The sequence below is a fragment of the Myxocyprinus asiaticus genome, chromosome 42 (genome assembly GCF_019703515.2).
Source record: "Myxocyprinus asiaticus isolate MX2 ecotype Aquarium Trade chromosome 42, UBuf_Myxa_2, whole genome shotgun sequence".
Lineage (NCBI taxonomy): Eukaryota > Metazoa > Chordata > Actinopteri > Cypriniformes > Catostomidae > Myxocyprinus > Myxocyprinus asiaticus.
Window position 1 is genome coordinate 17,099,339 of NC_059385.1, and position 21,354 is coordinate 17,120,692.

Sequence of the window (21,354 nt, forward strand, 5' to 3'; positions counted from 1 at the left end):
TTTTAATTAGGTGATGTGGAGTTTCTCTTGGTGGATTGAAATTGAGGTTTTGAGTGACTGTGAGTGAGCAGACGGTTGCAGGCTTTTCTTTTTGGCGTGGCACACCAGGGATTAGAAAATGTTTGTGACATGAAACAAAAACCGAAAACAAACAAATGTTTTTTGCAGAACCTTTTTGAAAATGGGAACAGAATTCATTTCAGTTGCTCCCGAGTGAAAACGCTATTAAATGCTGGTGACCGGTTTATAATATTACTTTGTTCACATTTTTTTTTTAATGAAACAAAAGAATTTTAATAAAATAAAATTAGTAAAATTGCATAACTTCCTATTAATTTATAAATTAATGTAAGTGGATGTAATTTCTTTCATAATTTGTATAAATTCAAGCCATTTTTGCCCATTTATTTTGCTTTTTTGTCTTATACTTTTTCTTGAAAACCAAATAATTTTCACAGGAAACTTTCAAAATTACACCACTTGCTTTTGCCAGAATTCATTCATCTCAGTGTACTATTTTTTGCATTTTAAGTAGGCTCTAAAGATAGCATGTAGCCTTTCTTTCTTGATTTTTTCAAACGTACTGTAGACTAATAAAAATGTAATCATTTATCAGATATCATTTTTAGAACTGCATCTGTTTCTGAACACATTCAGCATTGAATTAACTGATATTTAATTTTAAAGCTCATCAGCACAGTGTACTCATTTAAAAAAAAAAAATGCAATCAAGTGGTTCTTTTTTTAATTATTATTTCATTGTAACCGGTCACCATTTGGAAAGGAGGCTGTGGAACGCCAGAGCTGGAATGCACAGAATCCCATTCTATTCAAAAGAGACGTTAATCAATAGTAGAGTCATTCTGGATTGTTTTACTCTGACATTTGTTCTCCTTTCTCACTTGTTTAAGGTCTCCAGCTACTCATTGTCCGTACAGGCGTTTGACAGCGGGTCACCTGCCAAATCAACCACTGTGAATGTCAATATTGAGATTGGTGATGTGAATGATAACCCACCAATCTTCTCTCCCGCTAATGCTTCAGCTGTTATTCAGGTATGTGCTACAGCAAGTTAATTTCAACACAGGCACATTAAATATGCATTAGTGGAACTTGCTTAAGCAAACATCACTAGTACTGTTGCTCATACCTAGGGAGAGGGATTAGAACAAAACCCTAACTCTTAAGGATTAAAGTAAGGCATGTACTGTAACTTGTCCTACACTGTTTGTGCTACAGACATGAATGATACCTCAAATCCTACTTTATTGAGGAGAGTTGCCGTTACTTTTGTTGGTGATCAGACTTATGATTTTTGCCTGGTAGACAATAAAACAGGTGAAAAATCCCATAGATTTAAATTAAAGGAGGGACTCGAGCCATTTCTAGCGACTTGAGCACAGGCTGTGTTGACATGGGCCAGTAAGCAACAAACCAGAACACTCTAGCAATGCCCTAGCAACCACCCAGAACTGCCTAACAACCACTAGCAACCACCTAGAAATGTGTTAAAAAGCACTCAAAGCAACTAAACTTAGCAACCACATGCAGTAGCAATACCCTAGCAATTATCCATGTTTTGCACAGTCAAGCATCACTCACGTTTTCTTTAGAAAATGTAAAACTGTAGTTGTAGCTTCAACCTTTTTTGAATTTCTCAAATAAGCATCCAATTTCTGTTTTTTTTGTTTTTTTTGTTTTTTGTCCATTCAAGCTGAACAAACCTGCAGGAACCACCATCCTCACACTTTCAGTTTCTGATAAGGACTCCCCTAGAAATGGTGCCCCTTTTGAGTTCCGCATTGTATCTGGAAATGATGGTAATGCCTTCAGTTTGGACCAGAATGGAGAGTTACGGTCCAACAGAGTGCTTGGTCCAGATGCAACACGGGAGTATATGCTTGAGATACAGGTTACTACACACCCTGAAAAACACCTCCAAAAAAATGCAGCATGTTGTGCAACAACAAGTTTTAGAAAACACATGGATAGTTCACCCAAAAATGAAAATTCTGTCATCGTTTATTTTCCTTCATGTTGTTCTAAACCCTTATGACTTTCTTATGTGGAAGACACACACGCACACGCACGCATGCATGCACGCACGCACGCACACACACACACAAACCCCATTTACATTAAAGGAATGTTATGGGTTCAATACAAGTTAAGCTAAATTGACAACATTTGTGGCATAATGTTGATTACCACAAAAATACATTTCGACTCGTCCCTCCTTTTCTATATATATAAAAAAAAAGCAAAAATCAAGGTTACAGTGAGGCACTTAAAATGGGAGTGAATGGCCAATTTTTAGAGTGTTGAAACAGAAATGTGAAGCTTATAATTTTATTAAAGCACTTGCATTAATTATTATGTCAAAACTTGTGTATCATTTGAGCTGTAAAGTTGCTTAAATTGTCATTTTTACAGTCATTTTACGGTTTTAGGGTTTGCTGACATTACATAGTCATGGTAATGAAGTTGTAAAATTGGCTATAGCTTTACAAAGAAAAGGTTTGTAAGTGATTTTATCACACTAAAATCATGTTTACATGCATATCCTTTATGTCTTATGGCTATATTTTTGAAAAAGTGAGTATTGTAACATTCAAAAATTGGCCCCATTCACTTCCATTGTAAGTGCCTCACTGGAACCTCGATTTTTGCTTTTTTTTAAAAGAAGAGGAATGAGTCAAAATCATTTTTTTGTGGTAATTATGCCACACAGCCAGGTCTCCTAAGCAACCAAATTGGCCCGGTTGCTAGGGAGGGTAGAGTCACATGGGGTAACCTTCTCGTGATTGCTGTAATGTGGTTCGTTCTCGGTGGGGCGCGTGGTGAGTTGAGCGTGGTTGCCGCGGTGGATGGCGTGAAGCCTCCACACGCGCTATGTATCCGTGGCAACGCGCTCAACAAGCCACGTGATAAGATGCGTGGGTTGACGATCTCAGATGCAGAGACAACTGGGATTCATCCTTCGCCACCCGGACTGAGGCGAATCATTACACGACCACGAGGACTTAAAAAAAAAAAAAAAAAAAAAAACATGCCACAAATGCTTTTGATTGAGCTTAACTTGTATCGAACCAGGAACATTCCTTTAATTGCATTGTTTTTCCATACAATTAAAGTGAATGCTGACTGAGGCTAACATTCTGGCTAACATCTCCTTTTGTGTTCCACAGAAGATTGAAAGTCATACAGGTTTGGAACAACATGAGAATATTTAATTATTGCACTATCCTTAGAAGCCATTTTAGGACAGTGTTTGTTCTTGCTCTTGTCTAAAAGGTGCATGACTCTGGGAAGCCTCGTCTGTCTTCCACATCCTTTGTGTTTGTACGTGTCATCGGAGACAGCCTCTTCAAACCTGTGGCCTTCCCACTGGAAATCAACATTGTTATGGCAGCAGATGTGTTTCCTGGTGGGATTATTGGAAAGATCTCAGCCACAGATCGAGATGAGAACGATGTTCTGTCTTTTAGTCAGAGACCACAAACAAAGAGTCTTTTCAAGATTAACAGACAGGACGGGAAGATTGTGGCTCTAAATGGCCTAGAGCCGGGAAGGTAAATATAACTATAATTCAAGTGTTACAGCGTGTCTCTGTCACTTTTGATAATATTATTTTCTTTGCAATAAATTGGTTGATTCCCAACCAGGTTAATTGTACTTCAGGGGATACTAAAGCTCATTCCAGGGGATGCTTGGAATGGAAAATATCTATCTATCTATCTATCTGTCTGTCTGTGTGTCTGTCTGTCTGTCTGTCATCGCTGAAACTGCATAATACTTTAATCAGTAAAAAATGAAATCTTTTTTAGATACTCACTCAATGCCACGGTCAGTGACGGACGGTTTTCCGTCATGGTGGGCGTGACTATCCAGGTTGAGCAAGTTACAGAAGAGATGATTCAGAATGCAGTGACCCTTCGTTTCCAGGACATCTCCCCTGAGGACTTTGTGGGTCTTTACATGCAAGACATGAAGACAGTGCTCCGTGGCACACTGGTTACTGATGGGGCAGGAGTCACTGAAGGGCCAGACCTTCTCCACATCCTGGGAGTGCAGCCTCTGAGTCGATCCAGTCAGCTGGAGGTGCTGCTTGCCGTGGAGGCACCCGATGGAGGTTATGTTGGTCCAGGGGAACTGGCTCTCAAGTTTGAGGAGGCAAAGTTTCTCCTAGGGCAAGCATTGAGGGTGGTTAGTGTCCTTGATCAAAGCTGCTCAGGTGAGCTTGAGTGTGGGGAGAGAGTCTGCGAGCTTGCCCTCATTCTAGACCCCATCGGCGTGGTCACGTACACCACCTCCAGAGTGAGCTTTGTGTCTCCACGCTTCAGCAGGAAAGAGACCTGCACTTGCCCAGGTTAGCACTCTGTTCCCCTCTCATATAATTATGCAACAGGCAATCTAATTCAAAGGTTTACTCTAGAATGCATTGCATGGTATACATTATTTAACCTGGCTGATTAAATTCAGACAGTAGCCTGGGATTTAAATTTGTGTTTGTACCAACTGCAGGTGGAATTTGTCCATCTTCTCTAGAACTTTGTGATGGCCAAACGTGCCCATCAGACATGCAGTGTGTGCGCAGCGGCCCCACAGCGCCCTCTCTCTGCCAGTGTCTACCTGGCACACAGGACCAGTGTGCAGGTTGGAGGACTTCACTTATTTTGAGACAATAGTTTAAATTTCAAACAAAGTTTAAAAATGTTTTAAAGATAATTAAAATAGTTGTTCTTTATTTTATGATAAAATAATTTAGTTAATATCTTAAAGGAAAGCCAAGTTTTATTAGACTAATAAATATATTATTTTTTTATTAAACCTTTTATGTAGTTTAATATAGTAAACTTAGTTTAAGAAGGAAAAAATGGCTCTTTTTCTTTTTTTTTGAAAAGACACTGATTTCCTTTTATTATTGTCATATTTGTAATCATTTTAAAGGGAAGTACATATGTAATGAATACATTGTTGTATATTTCTGAAGACAGATATGTTGAAACAGATATCTACAGACATTTTGCGTTAATTTCATGCAACTGAAGCAGCATTTTGCTGTGGAGAAAATAATATAATATTATACAGTATAATACTAGTGAAAACATATAGAAATGTGTATTTTACGCCCCTCCGACAGCTCTAAATAAGAAACAATGTCACTATAAACAACATGCAGTTAGTTCTTTTTTTTTTTCATAATTGATTTTCCTTTTGCTTTATATGGCTCATTTGGTTGCCACATAAAGCCACATTGCACTGTTGTACAATGTCCTGAGGGTGGTCAAACATATTTAAACAACATTTCAGAAAGCACTTCTACAAAAGTATTTTGCTTGAAAGTATGTATAAATAGCAGATATAAAAGGTGAAATATGGTATTACCCTTTTATTGATTGACTGACAGGTTTCTCCACCTTTGCTGGCAGGTCAGACGTCTCTGAGCTTTACAGGGAACAGTTACATCAAGTACAGAGTGACTGATGGTAATAAGAGTGGGGACATGAGGCTGGGCTTGAGAATCAGAACACTACAGAGCCAGGGTGTCATCATGTACACACGTGCTGACTCCTGCACAATGCTCAAGGTAAGATGGACATAGAAATAGAGTGTTAGTTTCCATCACTTGTGTGTTTGCTAAAGCAGCGGACTGAATATAGTGAGTGTTTGTATGTTTGTTCAGATAGAGGAAGGCCATCTGTGGTTCCAGATGGACTGTGACAACACACTGGACATCCTGGGCATCTCGGGTCGTCCGATCAATGACGGTTCCTGGCACACTGTGACCCTGGAGCTCACCAGTAACTACACCCTTCTGTCCCTGGACGATAGCTACGTGGAGCGCCGGCGTTCTGCGCGGGCCCCTGTCCTCCTCTGGCCCCTGGCTGCAGACGGATCGCTGTTCTTCGGGGCTCAGGTGTTGCGTGGCCCAGTGGGCAGTGGTGGCCAGAGGCCCCCAAGAGTGCAAGAAGGCTTCCAGGGGTGCCTGGGTGCTGTCATACTCAACGGGAATGAACTCCCCCTTCAGAACAAGAGGAGTCGGTATGCAGAGGTGGCTGGGCTGAGTGATGTGAAGCTGGGATGTGTTTTATATCCTGACCCATGTCTCGGAGGACCTTGTCAGAATGGAGCTTCTTGTACACAGTTGCCCTCTGGTGGTGAGACATTACTTGGTGTAATCATATGTAGTCAGGTCGATTTAGTCATGTTTAATATGTATTTTGGAGTTTAAATGCTACCACATGAAGCACATTTTTAGGCTACCTGATAAAACATTTTACTGAATAGAAATAATACAAGTAAAATCTTGTATAGGTTAAAAAGGAAAAATAAAATCCCAGATCCCAAGACTTAATAGTCTTGTCTCTGTTCTTATTGGATTTGCCCTCAGACTTTTCATGCAGCTGCCTGCCACAGTTCACAGGCTCTCGCTGTGAGATGGAGGTGACATCCTGTGTGCCCTCACCCTGTCAGAATGGAGGTGATTGTAAGGCTGTAGGAAACAGCTTCCTCTGTGGCTGCCTCAAGGGCTTCACTGGACTCACGTAAGACATCCATTTCAATATTGATCTGATCAGAATCACACATATTCACTAAGGCCACGTCCACACTCATCTGTTTAAGTCTGAAACCTCTGTTTTTCATTTCCTAATGTCATTGTCTTCCAAAGCATGCGGTTACATTGTGGATGAGAGATGTAAACGTATCAAACGTGGCCTTGGTGTTACTGTAAAAACCAGCTGAGTGAAAATGTCTTTAAAAGCCTTTGAGATTGGAGATACATTTAACTGTACTACATTTGGAAGCATTTTGACATTAATCTTCACTCATTAATCTTCATTATTTTTAACATAAAAAATAAAATAAAAATAAAGACCACATTGCCATTTTAGAGCAAATTTTTAGGCAACATTTTCTGCTAACAAAACTTAAACTTTGTAATGAAAATGAGTAATGAAAACTAGACCAATAGACACAATAAAAATTAGTTTTTTTTAAATTTGAAACTTTAGATTTCAGAATTATCAGACATACCAGATGCTTTCAAAGTTCCCTCGAATCTGTTTAACTTTTTTAAGGAGGCAGTTTAAGAGACATTGGGTAATACCACTAACAGTATATTGTACAGTGTATATATATATATATATATATATATATATATATACACAGTACTGTGCAAAAGTTTTAGGCACTTGTGGAAACTGTTGCATAGTGAGGATGTCTTCAAAAATAATGCCATAAATAGTTTTTATATCATTTAACGTCATACAAGGTGCAGTAAACATAAAACAAGCTAAATCAATATTTGGTGTGACCACCTTTGCTTTTAAAACAGCACCAATTCTCCTAGGTACACCTAGACACAGTTTTTCTTGGTTGTTGGCAGATAGGATATTCCAAGCATCTTGGAGAATTCGCCACCAGTTCTTCTATCTGTTTAGGCTGTCTCCGTTTCTTCCATCTCTTCATGTAATCCCAGACTGACTTGATGTTCAGTGGGGGGCTCTATTGGGGTCATGCCATCTGTTGCAGGGTTCCCTGTTCTTCTTTTCTGTTCTTTTATAATTGCAAAAGGAATGTTTGTGAGTAAAAAATTTATATTTCCTATTGACACACTAAAGCTGATGATATAAATAACCATCTTAAGACAAATGCTTTTGTGAAACATCTTATGTGCCTAAGACTTTTGCACAGTACTGTGTATGTATATAATATATACAGGTGCATCTCAATAAATTAGAATGTCGTGGAAAAGTTCATTTATTTCAGTAATTCAACTCAAATTGTGAAACTCGTGTATTAAATAAATTCAATGCACACAGACTGAAGTAGTTTAAGTCTTTGGTTCTTTTAATTGTGATGATTTTGGCTCACATTTAACAAAAACCCACCAATTCACTATCTCAAAAAATTAGAATACATCATAAGACCAATAAAAAAATACATTTTTAGTGAATTGTTGGCCTTCTGGAAAGTATGTTCATTTACTGTATTATGTACTCAATACTTGGTAGGGGCTCCTTTTGCTTTAATTACTGCCTCATTTCGGCATGGCATGGAGGTGATCAGTTTGTGGCACTGCTGAGGTGGTATGGAAGCCCAGGTTTCTTTGACAGTGGCCTTCAGCTCATCTGCATTTTTTGGTCTCTTGTTTCTCATTTTCCTCTTGACAATACCCCATAGATTCTCTATGGGGTTCAGGTCTGGTGTGTTTGCTGGCCAGTCAAGCACACCAACACCGTGGTCATTTAACCAACTTTTGGTGCTTTTGGCAGTGTGGGCAGGTGCCAAATCCTGCTGGAAAATGAAATCAGCATCTTTAAAAAGCTGGTCAGCAGAAGGAAGCATGAAGTGCTTCAAAATTTCTTGGTAAACGGGTGCAGTGACTTTGGTTTTCAAAAAACACAATGGACCAACACCAGCAGATGACATTGCACCCCAAATCATCACAGACTGTGGAAACTTAACACTGGACTTCAAGCAACTTGGGCTATGAGCTTCTCCACCCTTCCTCCAGACTCTAGGACCTTGGCTTCCAAATGAAATACAAAACTTGCTCTCATCTGAAAAGAGGACTTTGGACTGCTGGGCAACAGTCCAGTTCTTCTTCTCCTTAGCCCAGGTAAGACGCCTCTGACGTTGTCTGTGGTTCAGGAGTGGCTTAACAAGAGGAATACAACAACTGTAGCCAAATTCCTTGACACGTCTGTGTGTGGTGGCTCTTGATGCCTTGACCCCAGCCTCAGTCCATTCCTTGTGAAGTTAACCCAAATTCTTGAATCGATTTTGCTTGACAGTCATAAGGCTGCGGTTCTCTCGGTTGGTTGTGCATCTTTTTCTTCCACACTTTTTCCTTCCACTCAACTTTCTGTTAACATGCTTGGATACAGCACTCTGTGAACAGCCAGCTTCTTTGGCAATGAATGTTTGTGGCTTACCCTCCTTGTGAAGGGTGTCAGTGATTGTCTTCTGGACAACTGTCAGATCAGCAGTCTTCCCCATGATTGTGTAGCCTAGTGAACCAAACTGAGAGACCATTTTGAAGGCTCAGGAAACCTTTGCAGGTGTTTTGAGTTGATTAGCTCAATGGCATGTCACCATATTCTAATTTGTTGAGATAGTGAATTGGTGGGTTTTTGTTAAATGTGAGCCAAAATCATCACAATTAAAAGAACCAGAGACTTAAACTACTTCAGTCTGTGTGCATTGAATTTATTTAATACACGAGTTTCACAATTTGAGTTGAATTACTGAAATAAATTAACTTTTCCACGACATTCTAATTTATTGAGATGCACCTGTATATATATGACTGTTTATAAATAAGATCATATGTAACCTGTACTTTCAGTATTTTTGGCAAAAGAAAAGTGTATTTGGTTAAATTGTAATTATAGTTTTAGCAACAACAAAAAAGAAGAAATAAAAAGGAAAGAGAAATATGTATTTAGTAAAATTGCCAGTGTATTCCAAGAATGTGGCTGTGGAAATTACCATTTTCAGGATCTGTTGAAATTAAAAGCATTATAAGTTATTTTTAACCTATAAATGTTACTTTTAGCTAATTTTAGTAATAATAAAAACTTAAAAACCTTAACTGTTTTGATAATAATTTTGTATTTTATTTTTGAGATTTTGAATAGCTATTACATGCTTTGCAACACACTGTAGAATGACCCAAATGTATGCTTTCTCACAAACATACACACTTGTGAATGATCTTGATTTTTGTGGCAGACAGATAAATGTGGAAGACTTTTATCTTGACCCAAACAATTAATAAGAGTTTCAATATATATATAAAAAAAACAATACATGTTTAAAATTTTAGCCATTTCTTTAGTTATCATTATCAGTCAACGTTAATAATGAGCAAAATTAAGTTTCTTCTGAAATCCATTTAGCCATCTTGCATTTGTGCAGAATTGTATTCCAAAGAGCAGGTAACCAGGAAGCCTTTTTCTTTTTCTTTAGATATGTAGCTCACTCAATTGCACTCTGTTCTAAAAGTCATTATCCTAAGAGTTCACCTGCTGTTTTCCATCTAAGACCTTGATTGTTTGATCCACTGGTTCAGTACATATGTGATATCATAAAACGGGTGTGTTGTTGTTTGCTTGTGTTAATTAGACTTGCCTAATTAATTACTATGATCAATTAGTTAATCAGGACCAGATTTTAGAACAATTCATCATAGAAATCCAATTAATGGTTCTATAATTTCTCATGGGTTGTGTGTTTGCTACAATGATAATTATAAATGAATTGGAAATATCTGTCCCATAGAGGGCACTGCAGTTGCTTTTTTACGTGGGTTGAGGAGATGATAGTTTCAGGAGACACCTGAAAACAACTAATGTGGGCTATGAAAAGTGGGATTGTGGGACCTGTGCCCTTCTGGAAATGTAATTGGTTTATATAACTGCTTTTTCCTCTGCATTTCTCCAACTGTGTCATTAAGTTACACAACACAAACAACCCTCTCATTATGTTCTTTTACGCTCACTTGTAAGATTCGTTGAACTTTCTTGCACTTTAAGAACAGATAAAAGTTTTTAGAGAATCTCTGAACGTCATTAAAAGGAAATATTACATATTCCTATTTGGATCACAGAGGGAAGTTTGTATTCTACAAAATGTGAAAAGGTATGAATCTTTAAATAGAACAAACACCGCTTAAAGAGCATCTCTGCCTCTGAGAACCAGTCAGTTAATTAGAGAAAGACTGAGGTATTCTTGCTGTACTAGTATGTATATAGTATGCACATTTTCTGTCTGCTCAGAATAGCCTACCAGCATACAATCATACTAGTCTTATAAATATAATTCTACCCTTACCCTACCATGTACATTAGCACAGTGCCATACTATTCGAACTATTCCTGCAATACATAATACAGTATGTTTACTTTGAACAATATGCACATTTTCTGTATGCATAGAATAAACCTGACTTACTACATTTGCTAAAAATATAGCACACTAAGAAATACTGTATCCCACAATTTTGTACATCTCTTTTCAACATCATTTGATTGGGCTGACACATTATAAAGTAACTGGGTGCCACTCACATGCAATGTGATGAGGTCATGTGACAACAAGGTAGCATACTACTATACCCTATGAAGTCAAAATGCAGTAACTACTCATAAAATCTGATAATATGTGAGCCAAACCCATCTAACACAGGACAGATCATAATTTAAGAGACCCGATATCAATCATATCTCAGTTTTGACAAAATGTGTAGTTACTGTGTTTTGCATTTGCATGGCAGAATTGTTTAAAGTGTGGAATAATGCCTACTGTTTCACTTACTATTTTTGAAAGTATGCAGTATACAGTATGTACTGCATAGTATTCAGTACATAGTGAGCTAGTATTCCATTCCAAACAATCAGTAGCCTAACACAAACAAATCCTTTGTCCACAGATGTGATGAAGATGTAAACGAGTGCGAAAGGGAGGAGTGTGAGAATGGTGGATTGTGTGTGAACACTTTCGGCGCCTTCTACTGTAACTGTACCATTGGCTTTGAAGGTCAGTTCTGTGGGCAGCCATCTCTAGATGGCCTAGACACTCTGCCCGAGTCGCTGTCTTATGTTGGACCGGGAGAGATCATTGGTATCGGCGTGTTGCTCTTTGTGGTGCTGGTTCTCCTGACCTTGCTGGCTGCATTCCGTAAAAAAGTCCTTCAGAAGGACTGGAGCCGAGGAGAGGCTGTGGGCATCTCCACGGAGACCAACTACATGCTGCAAAAGACAGGTGTGGGAGCCGAGGGCATTGAGTTCAAAGCCGTTCGGGTCAGGGGCGACTGTCAGGCCAGTCTCTACAGGAACGACAGCACGGGAGGGCCGCCCCAGGTCATGGTGAGGCCTACTGCCTACACTCTCCCTCATGGCCAGGGAATCCCTCGAGGGGAGACAGAGAAGGCAGAGGTGGAGGGGGGGCTGGCCACCCTCTCCTGCCCACCTCAGATGAGCACCTTCCAGGCAGATCCTCCACACATCCTGGGGATGCCTCGGAGGGGTGTGGCGGTCTGTAGTGTGGCGCCCAATCTTCCTACTTCCATGTCCCCCAATCCTTGCGAACGCAGTCCTGTTTGTAAGCCGCCATGGGAAGAAGAAGAAGACGATGAGGAAGATGAGGAAGAGGACAACAGTACAGAGCATCAAGTCCAGGCATCGCAATGGGAAGACAGGTGTTACCGGGCTGACAGAGAGGAAGTGTACAGAACAGAGGGTAACAGTTTTCCCTAATGAATGTTTCCTACAGAATTCCCTCCTCATTCCAATGCCTACATAAATGGTCCTAACTGCATATGTTTTAGAAAAATACTATTTTGGATAGCATATTTTAATGTTTAAAAGTTTTCATTTGGAGAAATTTCGAAGAATGAACACGTTTACATGCACGATCTTACACTGAGTTTGCTTATTAGCCAACAACGTATCAGAGTAAGGTCATAACCGGTTTAAGCAAAAACTTATTTGGGATTTGCCCATTAGCCTGATTTCACTCTGCATGTAAACACCTTTACTGGCGTTCTTCTATGCTAGTCGTGCTGAATATTTGTTTTAGAATGCAGCCAAGCGAAGACAACAAGACATGTTGTCTGAATTATTTCACAGTACAGTGTCTTTTTTTTCTCATTACATTCAATTCAAACTGTAAGCTCACTTTTCGGTTAAAATATAAATTCTTTTGCCATGACAAAGCACCACGTTGAAGAGGAAACACTGTCTCCCCTCATTTCAGATCAAACAGAGGCTGGCAAAACTGCAGCGAAAGTGATTTCAGTGTGACTCATAAATAGACCTCAATAACACTTTGCTGCCAATTAAACGGCAGCTATTGTATGGATGAGATTATACATTTGCACACTGGTCTCCATTTACAAAATCTGTTGTACTATGATGGGTTACAATTATCCTTGTGTTAACAAGAAGTATCAAATAGGCTTCCACAAATAAGACAAAAGTTATGAAAACTTTTATAGTCTGACTCCAACATTAATTGATAAAAACATCCACATGATGATAAACGGTATGCAGAATACATGAATCGTAATAACATAAAAAATGGGATTTTAATTTAATCTCCCCCATAATAATTTATATGTCGACATTCTTTCGCTGTTCAGATTTTTCACGGCAGGGAAATTGGCTCCATCTTAAAAACTGACCAGGGGCTCATAAATTGTTTCACAACATAGCAGATTATAGTAATCTGAACCATCTGTCATGGTGTATTGTAGCAGCCCAAGAAATAGCCCAACTGGAGCCTTTCTCCTCATAAAATATTTAACAGTCTGGCCATGCACAGGTTGGTGGCAAGTACATATATGAAGGATGATTAAACTTCCAGAGTTGAAACATATTACATCTACCAGTCTTCTCTCTGCGCTTTGTTCTAGAACAGATGACCATGATCTGGTTAATGTTTTCTTTAACTAGAAACTAATTTGCAATGCACTGCTGTTTGCATTCCAACTTTATAAGATAAATTCAAAGCAGTGAAGAGTCGAGCATTATTATTACTGTTTTACTTTAGCAGAGCTAAAAGGACAGTTCACCCAAAAATGAAAACTCTGTCATCATTTACTCACCCTCATGTCTTTCCAAGCCCCTCTTTCTTTCTTCTGCGGAACACAAAAGGATATTATTAAATGAATGTCCCATTGATTGAATTCAATAAAATGGCAGTATGTAGAGACTCACTTTAATGCTTAATAAAGCACCAAAAAGTGTCATAAAAGCAGTCCATATGCCTCATGCATCATATTCCAAGTCTTTTGAAGTCCTCTGATCACCTTGTATGAGAAACAGACCATAATTTAAGTTGTTATTCACTCACAGATCACATCAAACAATTAATAAAGTATTATAAACAACTCTGAAATCCAATATGGCGGCTACATCGATAACATCAAACCTAGTTGGTTCTTGCGACAGGACATCATGAGATTTGGTCACGTGACAGACATGAGCCAATGAGTATTGGCTATGTGCACTTCAGCAGTCAATTCATGATAGACTTGGAAGACACTTAGTCATTAATCTTACAGTTCTGCACAATCCTTAAGTTTTAAACATTGACAACCAACATTCACTCACATTAAACAAAACTTGTGCTACATATAGATAACTAATATTTACATTATATTCATGCTATAGCCAGAGGGGAACTGACTCACCCAGCTGAACCTGGGTTCTCCCAAGGTTTTGCTTTTTGTTCTCCATTAACTAACATCTTATTGAGTTTTGTGTTCCTTGCTTGTTCACTGGGGGCCTAAAGACAATCCATTTTAAGGTGTTTCAATCACATTGTTCATTTAAACCGCATAATGAGGACTTTATGACATTACAGACATTACAGCATCATTTTCTGTAAAGCTGCTTTGAAACAATGTGTATTGTGAAAAGCACTATAAAAATGACTTGACTTGAGTATTGATGTTATCGACGCACTGTAGCCACCATATTGGGCACTTTCAGTGCTTGGGCCCTAATAAAAATACAAATAATAATAATCCTTAGAAGAACAGTAGGTCCTCCGCACTTTCAGTGCTTGGGCCCTAATAATAATAAACGCCTAGAAGAAAAATAGGGTTCTCACACCATCGGTACTCGGGCCCTAATAATATTAGCGTAGATGCCATTCAATTTATTGCAGAGTTATAGATCATGATAGATGTTTCTGGTTCCGGCAGACCTAACGAAAGCAGCCTAATTGTGAGTTGAAGTATAAATTAGGTGTATGCCTGGCTAAATAGATGAGTCTTTAGTCTAGACTTAAACTGAGTGAGTGTGTCTGCATCCCGAACAGTGTTTGGGAGACTATTCCATAGTTTAGGAGCCAAATATGAAAAGGATCTAGGAACTTTTAACAGGCCAGAATTTTGTGATTCATAATTATATGTGTATTATGGGAGTACGTTTTTATGAATGCATTGCATGAGAGCCTATATAGAGTCCCTAAAAAGTAGTCGGACACTTTTGGACACTTAAATCACATTTAAAATGCATTTCATTGCATTAACAAAATATCAAATCAAGTGGCATCTGCAAACAAAATATGCTAGACCTTTTCTTAAAACTAGCCTTTTTGCAGTTGCTTTTGACCAGCTGCTCTTAAAGGATAGTTCACCCAAAAATGAAAATTCTCTCATCATTTACTCCCCCTCATGACATTCCAGATGTGTATGACTTTCTTTCATCTGCTGATCTGAAATTAAGATTTTTAAAATATTTCTCAGATCTTTTGGTCCATGCAATGCAAGTGAATGGGTGGCAACATTTTTAAGCTCAAAAAATCCCATAAGTCAGCAAAAAAGTAGTCCATGAGACTCCAGTGGTTAATCAATGTCTTCAAAAGCGATATGATAGGTGTGGGTGAGAAACAGATCGTTTTCACATCATGTTTTTGGTGATTCACATTCTTCATGTATATTGCCCCCTACTGGGCAGAGAGAAGAATTTCTAGCAAAAAAGGACTTAAATATTGATCTGTTTCTCACTCACACCTATCATATCACTTCTGAAGACATTGGTTTAACCACTGGAGTCATATGGATTACTTTTATGATGCCTTTATGTGCTTTTTGGAGCATCAAAAGTTTGGCCGCCATTCATTGGACCTACAGAGCTGATATATTCTTCTAAAAATCATTATTTGTGTATGGCAGAAGAAAGAAAGTCATACACATCTGGGATGGCCTGGTGAGTAAGTGATGAGAGAATTTTAATTTTGGGGTGAACTATCCCTTTAAGGTGGTTTTTAGAGGATGTATGAAGTTCCCCTCAAGTTGACACGTGTCCAAGCAGAGTAACCACAGGTGTAGTTCGCATTAACTATGGACATGTTCAACAAAGTATGACAAGAAAGTGTCCAATAGTTTTTGCTTTTAATTTTGATCAATACAGGTTTTATCATTTGAAACCTAACAAACTTTTGCATTTGCACATGTGGAAGTCTGTTTGTGCATTCATTGTTGTATTATTCAGCAGAAGTAGAAAATGTTGTGGAGGAGGTCGCCTGTTTCTCCGACAGTAGCACCAGTGAGGCACACTCCCTCAGGTCTTTCCAGTCCGATTCCTGCGCCAACAATTGTGAGAGACACGCATTGCATGACCCATGGTCCCCAGCATTTTCCTAGAACAGGCTCCAAAAAAAAAAAGAAAGTTTGGGAAAAAGTTTTAACAAGCAAACTTTTTAAATGTTATAAAGTTGAATGTTTTCTTTAGAGAATCTTGTCCTGTTATGCTTTTAAAATATTCCTTTAGTACTCTAACCATCAAAATATTAGGCTGTAGAGTGCACAGTTCACATTTCAATTCCACATAGTCCTGCAAAAATATCCCTCATAGGGCAATACTGCAACTTCTGATTAAAGCACAGAGCAATTAGATAACACATAGCACGTAGTGAGCGAGCCCTGTGTGTTAATGTTTTCATGGTCTGTCTCTCAGCAGAATTCCAGTTTCTGGTTATGTAAGCCTTGTTTTTTGAACTAATCAACATTTTGCATTAGTGAGCTCTTCATGTGCTTTATGTTACCTTTTGGAATCATTTGCAGACAGTGGGGTCCAAAAGTCTGAAAACCACTTTGGAAATCTGGGATTCAAAATCTAATTTAAACCTGAAAATAAACTACAAGTTTAAAGCTTTTGAAAAATGTTAAACAAAGAAATGTTATGACAGATTTGTTATTTGCAGACATATTTGCAATTCTGCATTATTTCTAGGTTTCTAATCAAATGTAAATGTCTGACTCCTTTGTACAAAAGGTCATATTTCATGCTTCCACTGAAGCACACAAGATGCTCTTTGGAACATTCTCAAATCATACTGCAATATAACTCATACTGGATCATCAGGTTTTGCTCAAACTTACCAGCTCGAGTGCATGCTGCCATTAAAAGGGTATATACGACGAAGTTTTAAAATGTAAATTTTTCAAGTCAACTTTTCACTTAAATGTTATTTTGATAATATAATTAGTATTAATAAAAAGTTGCATAAAAAAAAAAAAAAAAATGCTAAACAGAAACATTTTCACAAATCTCAGACTTTTGCACCCCACTGTGCATTCAGCAATTCAGTATCTGTATTGTCCACATAGCACCTCCATAGTCTCATTCACAGCAGGATCCACACAGCATGCAAGTGAATACTTAATATATAATTTCTGCATCAGAAACCAAGGGAAAATAAATGTGTAACCTTGTGCAGTTGATATGTGCTTTGATGAATCACACTATATTTCCTTCAGGATGTATAGATATATCGTATAGATCTATAGAGTATGTGTTTTCCTTCGTATATGTTGATTGATAGTGATGGGGTCAAGACATGAAAATATGATCAGCCTTACTAGTGTGCAATTCAGCTTTGTGTAACTCCCAAAGTCTAAAGTCATCATTAAGAAACAAGCGCTCATACACAAACATTATCATGTTAAAACATACATATACACTCACAAGTAATATAATCTAACCTGTATTATAATTACCATCTCAGGCAAAGGTAACTGATTATTCCATTTACCTCATTAAGATATCTTGAGTTGTCTGATCTGTTCAAAAGGAAATCATGAGGATTAGTAATAACCCTGCCCTGCTTAAAAGTCAACAATGTGACAGCCTGAATAGGTCAGAGCAGTAATTACAATCTCCCTTTGATATCCTCTCTGAACGCGATTGCTATCATGACTCATTAGCGTATTATCACTTCTGCTGGACAAAAATGATGTCATACTGGCACATCAGTAGTCCACTTGCTTTTGTTTAACAGATGACATTAGAGGACTACAAACAAGACTGATTTATATGAATCCTTATGTAAAGATTTTCAAAGAGTGTTTGATCATTTGTTGCCTTGTGTTTTACACTCCTTTACAAACTAACCTCCATAATGACAGTGATACAACTGGTAAACAATACTGTGGACACCACTGAAAATGAAGGTATTAACGTTAACAGCAGATCCTTTAAGTCTTGTAAGTTGTGAGGTGGGGCCTCCTTGGATCGGACTTGTTGGTCCAGCACATCCCATAGATGCTCAATTGGATTGAAATCTGGGGAATTTGGAGGCCAACTCAACATCTTGAACTCTTTGTCATGTTCCTCAAACCATCCCTGACCAATTTTTGCAGTGTGGCAGGGCGCATTATCCTGCTGAAAGAGGCCACTGCCATCAGGGAATACCATTGCCATGAAGGGGTGTACGTGGTCTGCATCAATCTTTAGGTAGGTGGTACGTGTCAAAGTAACATCCACATGAATACCAGGACCCAAGGTTTCCCAGCAGAACATTGCCCAGAGCATCACACTGCCTCCACCGGCCTGCCTTCTTCCCATAGTGCATCCTGCTGCCATCTCTTCCCCAGGTAAATGACGTACACGCACCCGGCCGTCCACACGATCTAAAAGAAAACGTGATTCATTAGACCAGGTCACCTTCTTCCATTGCTCCATGGTCCAGTTCTGACGCTCACGTGCCCATTGTAGGCGCTTTCGGCGGTGGACAGGGGTCAGCATGGGCACTCTGACCGGTCTGCGGCTACGCAGCCCCATACACAGCAAGCTGTGATGCACTGTGTGCTCTGACACCTTTCTATCATGGCCAGCGTTAAGTTTTTCAGCAATTTGTGCTACAGTAGCTCTTCTGTGGGATCGGACCAGACGGGCTAGCCTTTGCTCCCTACATGCATCAATGAGCCTTGGGCGCCCATGTCCCTGTAGCCGGTTCACCGGTTGTCCTTCCTTGGACCACTTTTGGTAGGTAATAACCACTGCATAATGGGAACACCCCACAAGACCTGCCATTTTGGAGATGCTCTGACCAAGTCATGTAGCCATCACAGTTTAGCCCATGTCAAAGTCGCTCAGATCCTTACGCGTGCCCATTTTTCCTGCTTACAACACATGAAATTCAAGAACTGACTGTTCACTTGCTGCCTAATATATCCCACCTCTTGACAGGTGTCATTGTAATGAGATAATAAATGTTATTCACTTCACCTGTTAGTGGTTTTAATGTTGTGGCTAATCAGTTGTATTATTAAAGGGTTAGTGTTCAGTCAACCAGTCTTGATTGTGAAATAAATATGTGGGAAATGGGTTTACAACAGTCAATTATACAGTTTAGCATTCATTTCACAAAATATTTACCTTCAGAATGCCTCACTTGAAAAATCCAAATCAAGTATTCTATAATATTATAATATAAGCCATATAATAATATTATATTCACTCCGGTGAATATTTCTCATGGTAGGTTTACGTTTTAAAGTCATTTTCTGCATAGCCACAAACCTTGAAGTCTTGGCTACAAAAAAGCAATTGAATATTTTCATTGTTATTGCCAGGGAAAAAGATACAGTTCATTGAACACACAATGACAATGACTTTTGTGACAACTTGCCCCAATAGCAAGCAATATATCAAAACATGGCAAAGATAACTTTCCCATGTGACAACTAGCTCCTGGTCTTCCCTTTATGTGTGTGTACAGTGTTTGTGCATATGTAAATGTATAGAGGAAGTAGACCATGCGGCATGAAAAAGTAAAGTTAAAATCCCAGAGCGCAGGAACTAAATTGTCTGTTGTCTAATTGTGTGCGTATTCGGTCCTAACTGGAGAATGTAGGATTATATATGTTAATTAATCTGCAGAACTCTGGACTCATATAAAACCAAGGTTTAGACTCAGTCTCTACAGACTGTCACTAATCACACACATAATCCAGCTGCATTGGAATCCTGAACTATTGAACTGCTGTTCAGTTACTAAAGAACTGCATTCCGTGGCTCGACGGCAGTGACCTGTTTTCAAAGCTCTCCAGCCCTGACTGTCTCTAATTATGTATGCACTAGACAAAAGATCTAGAAGATTCCAATCACAGCAAAAACAAGCTGTTTGCTTAAAAGTCTCACACACTATGTTAATTCATGACTGAGGAGTGCTCTGCGCCACCTTCTTTCTCTGAGGTCTGGATGAAAGAAATATGCTTTTTTGTTAGTTATGGTAAACAGTGATATGTGATTCCCCAAAGTAGTACGTGTTCCTGGATCAACATTATTTGTTGGTCCTGGACCAACATTCATATAAACAGTCATAGCCATAATAAGTGAATATGTGGAGTTGTTACCTTAGAAAAATAGTTCACCCCAAAAGGAAAATTCTGTTACCATTTATTCTTCCTCATGCTGTTCCAAACCCAGCTTGATCTCATGAAAATTAAGTGACTGCGTTGTTGTTTTTACTAAATGATATTACATGGCTCCTAACTTATACCGTGGCAGTTTCTAGGTGAAATGTCCACTGAGTGCGCTAAAAGCGGGTAAAATGTTCTCCCAAACAGATGAAGGTTGTAAGGTTAATGCTGTATTGAGTTTTAAATCAACAAAACCTACCTCCCTACCCTAAACCTTAAACCTAATTCTAACAGATAGTTTCATAAAAGCAAATGTGTAATAAAAAATGCAATTGCTGAAGCAACCACATCATTTTGTTGTGGTTCTATGACACTTTCGCCTCACGTGTCGACTCGCATTCTCTTCTGGACTTATATACTGATCCTTTGCGTCATAAGTGTAAAACTCTATTAGTTGAGCTACTAGAAAATTTGATTGTGTTAGAACAAGCTTGCAAATGTAGTTGGCTATGTATTGAAAACATTAAAATGTAGTCATGCATGATAGAAAAAGTGTTTTGATGTGATAAAATAGCATTAGGTGAAAAAAAAATTATGAACTGATAATCTGGCATTTTACTCATGGTTTGTGTGAAAGGGAATATAAGTCATTGTTGTTTTAGTGACTCTAGTTCATTTAACTAGGAAAGTGCTGCGATACGTACAAAAAGCCACATAAAAATCATTTAGCAGAAATGTAGGTATGGTAAAGTGATTCTATGAGACCACTTTGTCCAAACCTGTATGACTTTCTTCTGTGGAACATAAAAGGACTTTTATTTTTATTTTTTAAACCAGTATGTCCAAGCTGCTCTTGTCCCTACAATAAAAGCACTATGTAACACAATTTTTGTTCCTGGGTAGTAAGTATTATTTCCTAATTGCTTAAGCCTCAAAAGTATAGAAAATTGCTATTATTCCCCACAAACTTTGCTTTTGTGACCAGGACAGTGATATTTTGAAATTTACCTATTTCCAATGAGAAAACGGGTGAATTTGTGTATTTTCGTTCACATAAAGTCAGAAAGAAACAACACATGAATCCAAATTAACATGTATTTATACTAAAGTAATATAAAAATGACTACAAAAGATTTAGAAGTGAGTAGTTTTGAGATTTATGATTATACTGTAAATCACTTTCACGA

The 21,354-nt window shown here is 38.4% G+C and overlaps 1 protein-coding gene across 1 annotated transcript in view; it reads left to right on the plus strand.

Moving 5' to 3' along the window:
• LOC127432889 (protocadherin Fat 3-like) overlaps positions 1 to 21,354 on the plus strand; it is a 68,644-nt gene that overhangs the window by 39,506 nt on the left and 7,784 nt on the right. The window contains exons 17-28 of the mRNA XM_051684395.1: positions 912 to 1,055; positions 1,715 to 1,912; positions 3,295 to 3,572; positions 3,828 to 4,369; positions 4,525 to 4,656; positions 5,433 to 5,590; positions 5,687 to 6,161; positions 6,395 to 6,548; positions 11,441 to 12,255; positions 16,023 to 16,118; positions 17,915 to 17,974; positions 21,071 to 21,073. Of these exons, the coding sequence (XP_051540355.1) occupies positions 912 to 1,055; positions 1,715 to 1,912; positions 3,295 to 3,572; positions 3,828 to 4,369; positions 4,525 to 4,656; positions 5,433 to 5,590; positions 5,687 to 6,161; positions 6,395 to 6,548; positions 11,441 to 12,255; positions 16,023 to 16,118; positions 17,915 to 17,974; positions 21,071 to 21,073 (3,055 nt within the window). The remainder of the gene's footprint in view (positions 1 to 911; positions 1,056 to 1,714; positions 1,913 to 3,294; positions 3,573 to 3,827; positions 4,370 to 4,524; positions 4,657 to 5,432; positions 5,591 to 5,686; positions 6,162 to 6,394; positions 6,549 to 11,440; positions 12,256 to 16,022; positions 16,119 to 17,914; positions 17,975 to 21,070; positions 21,074 to 21,354) is intronic.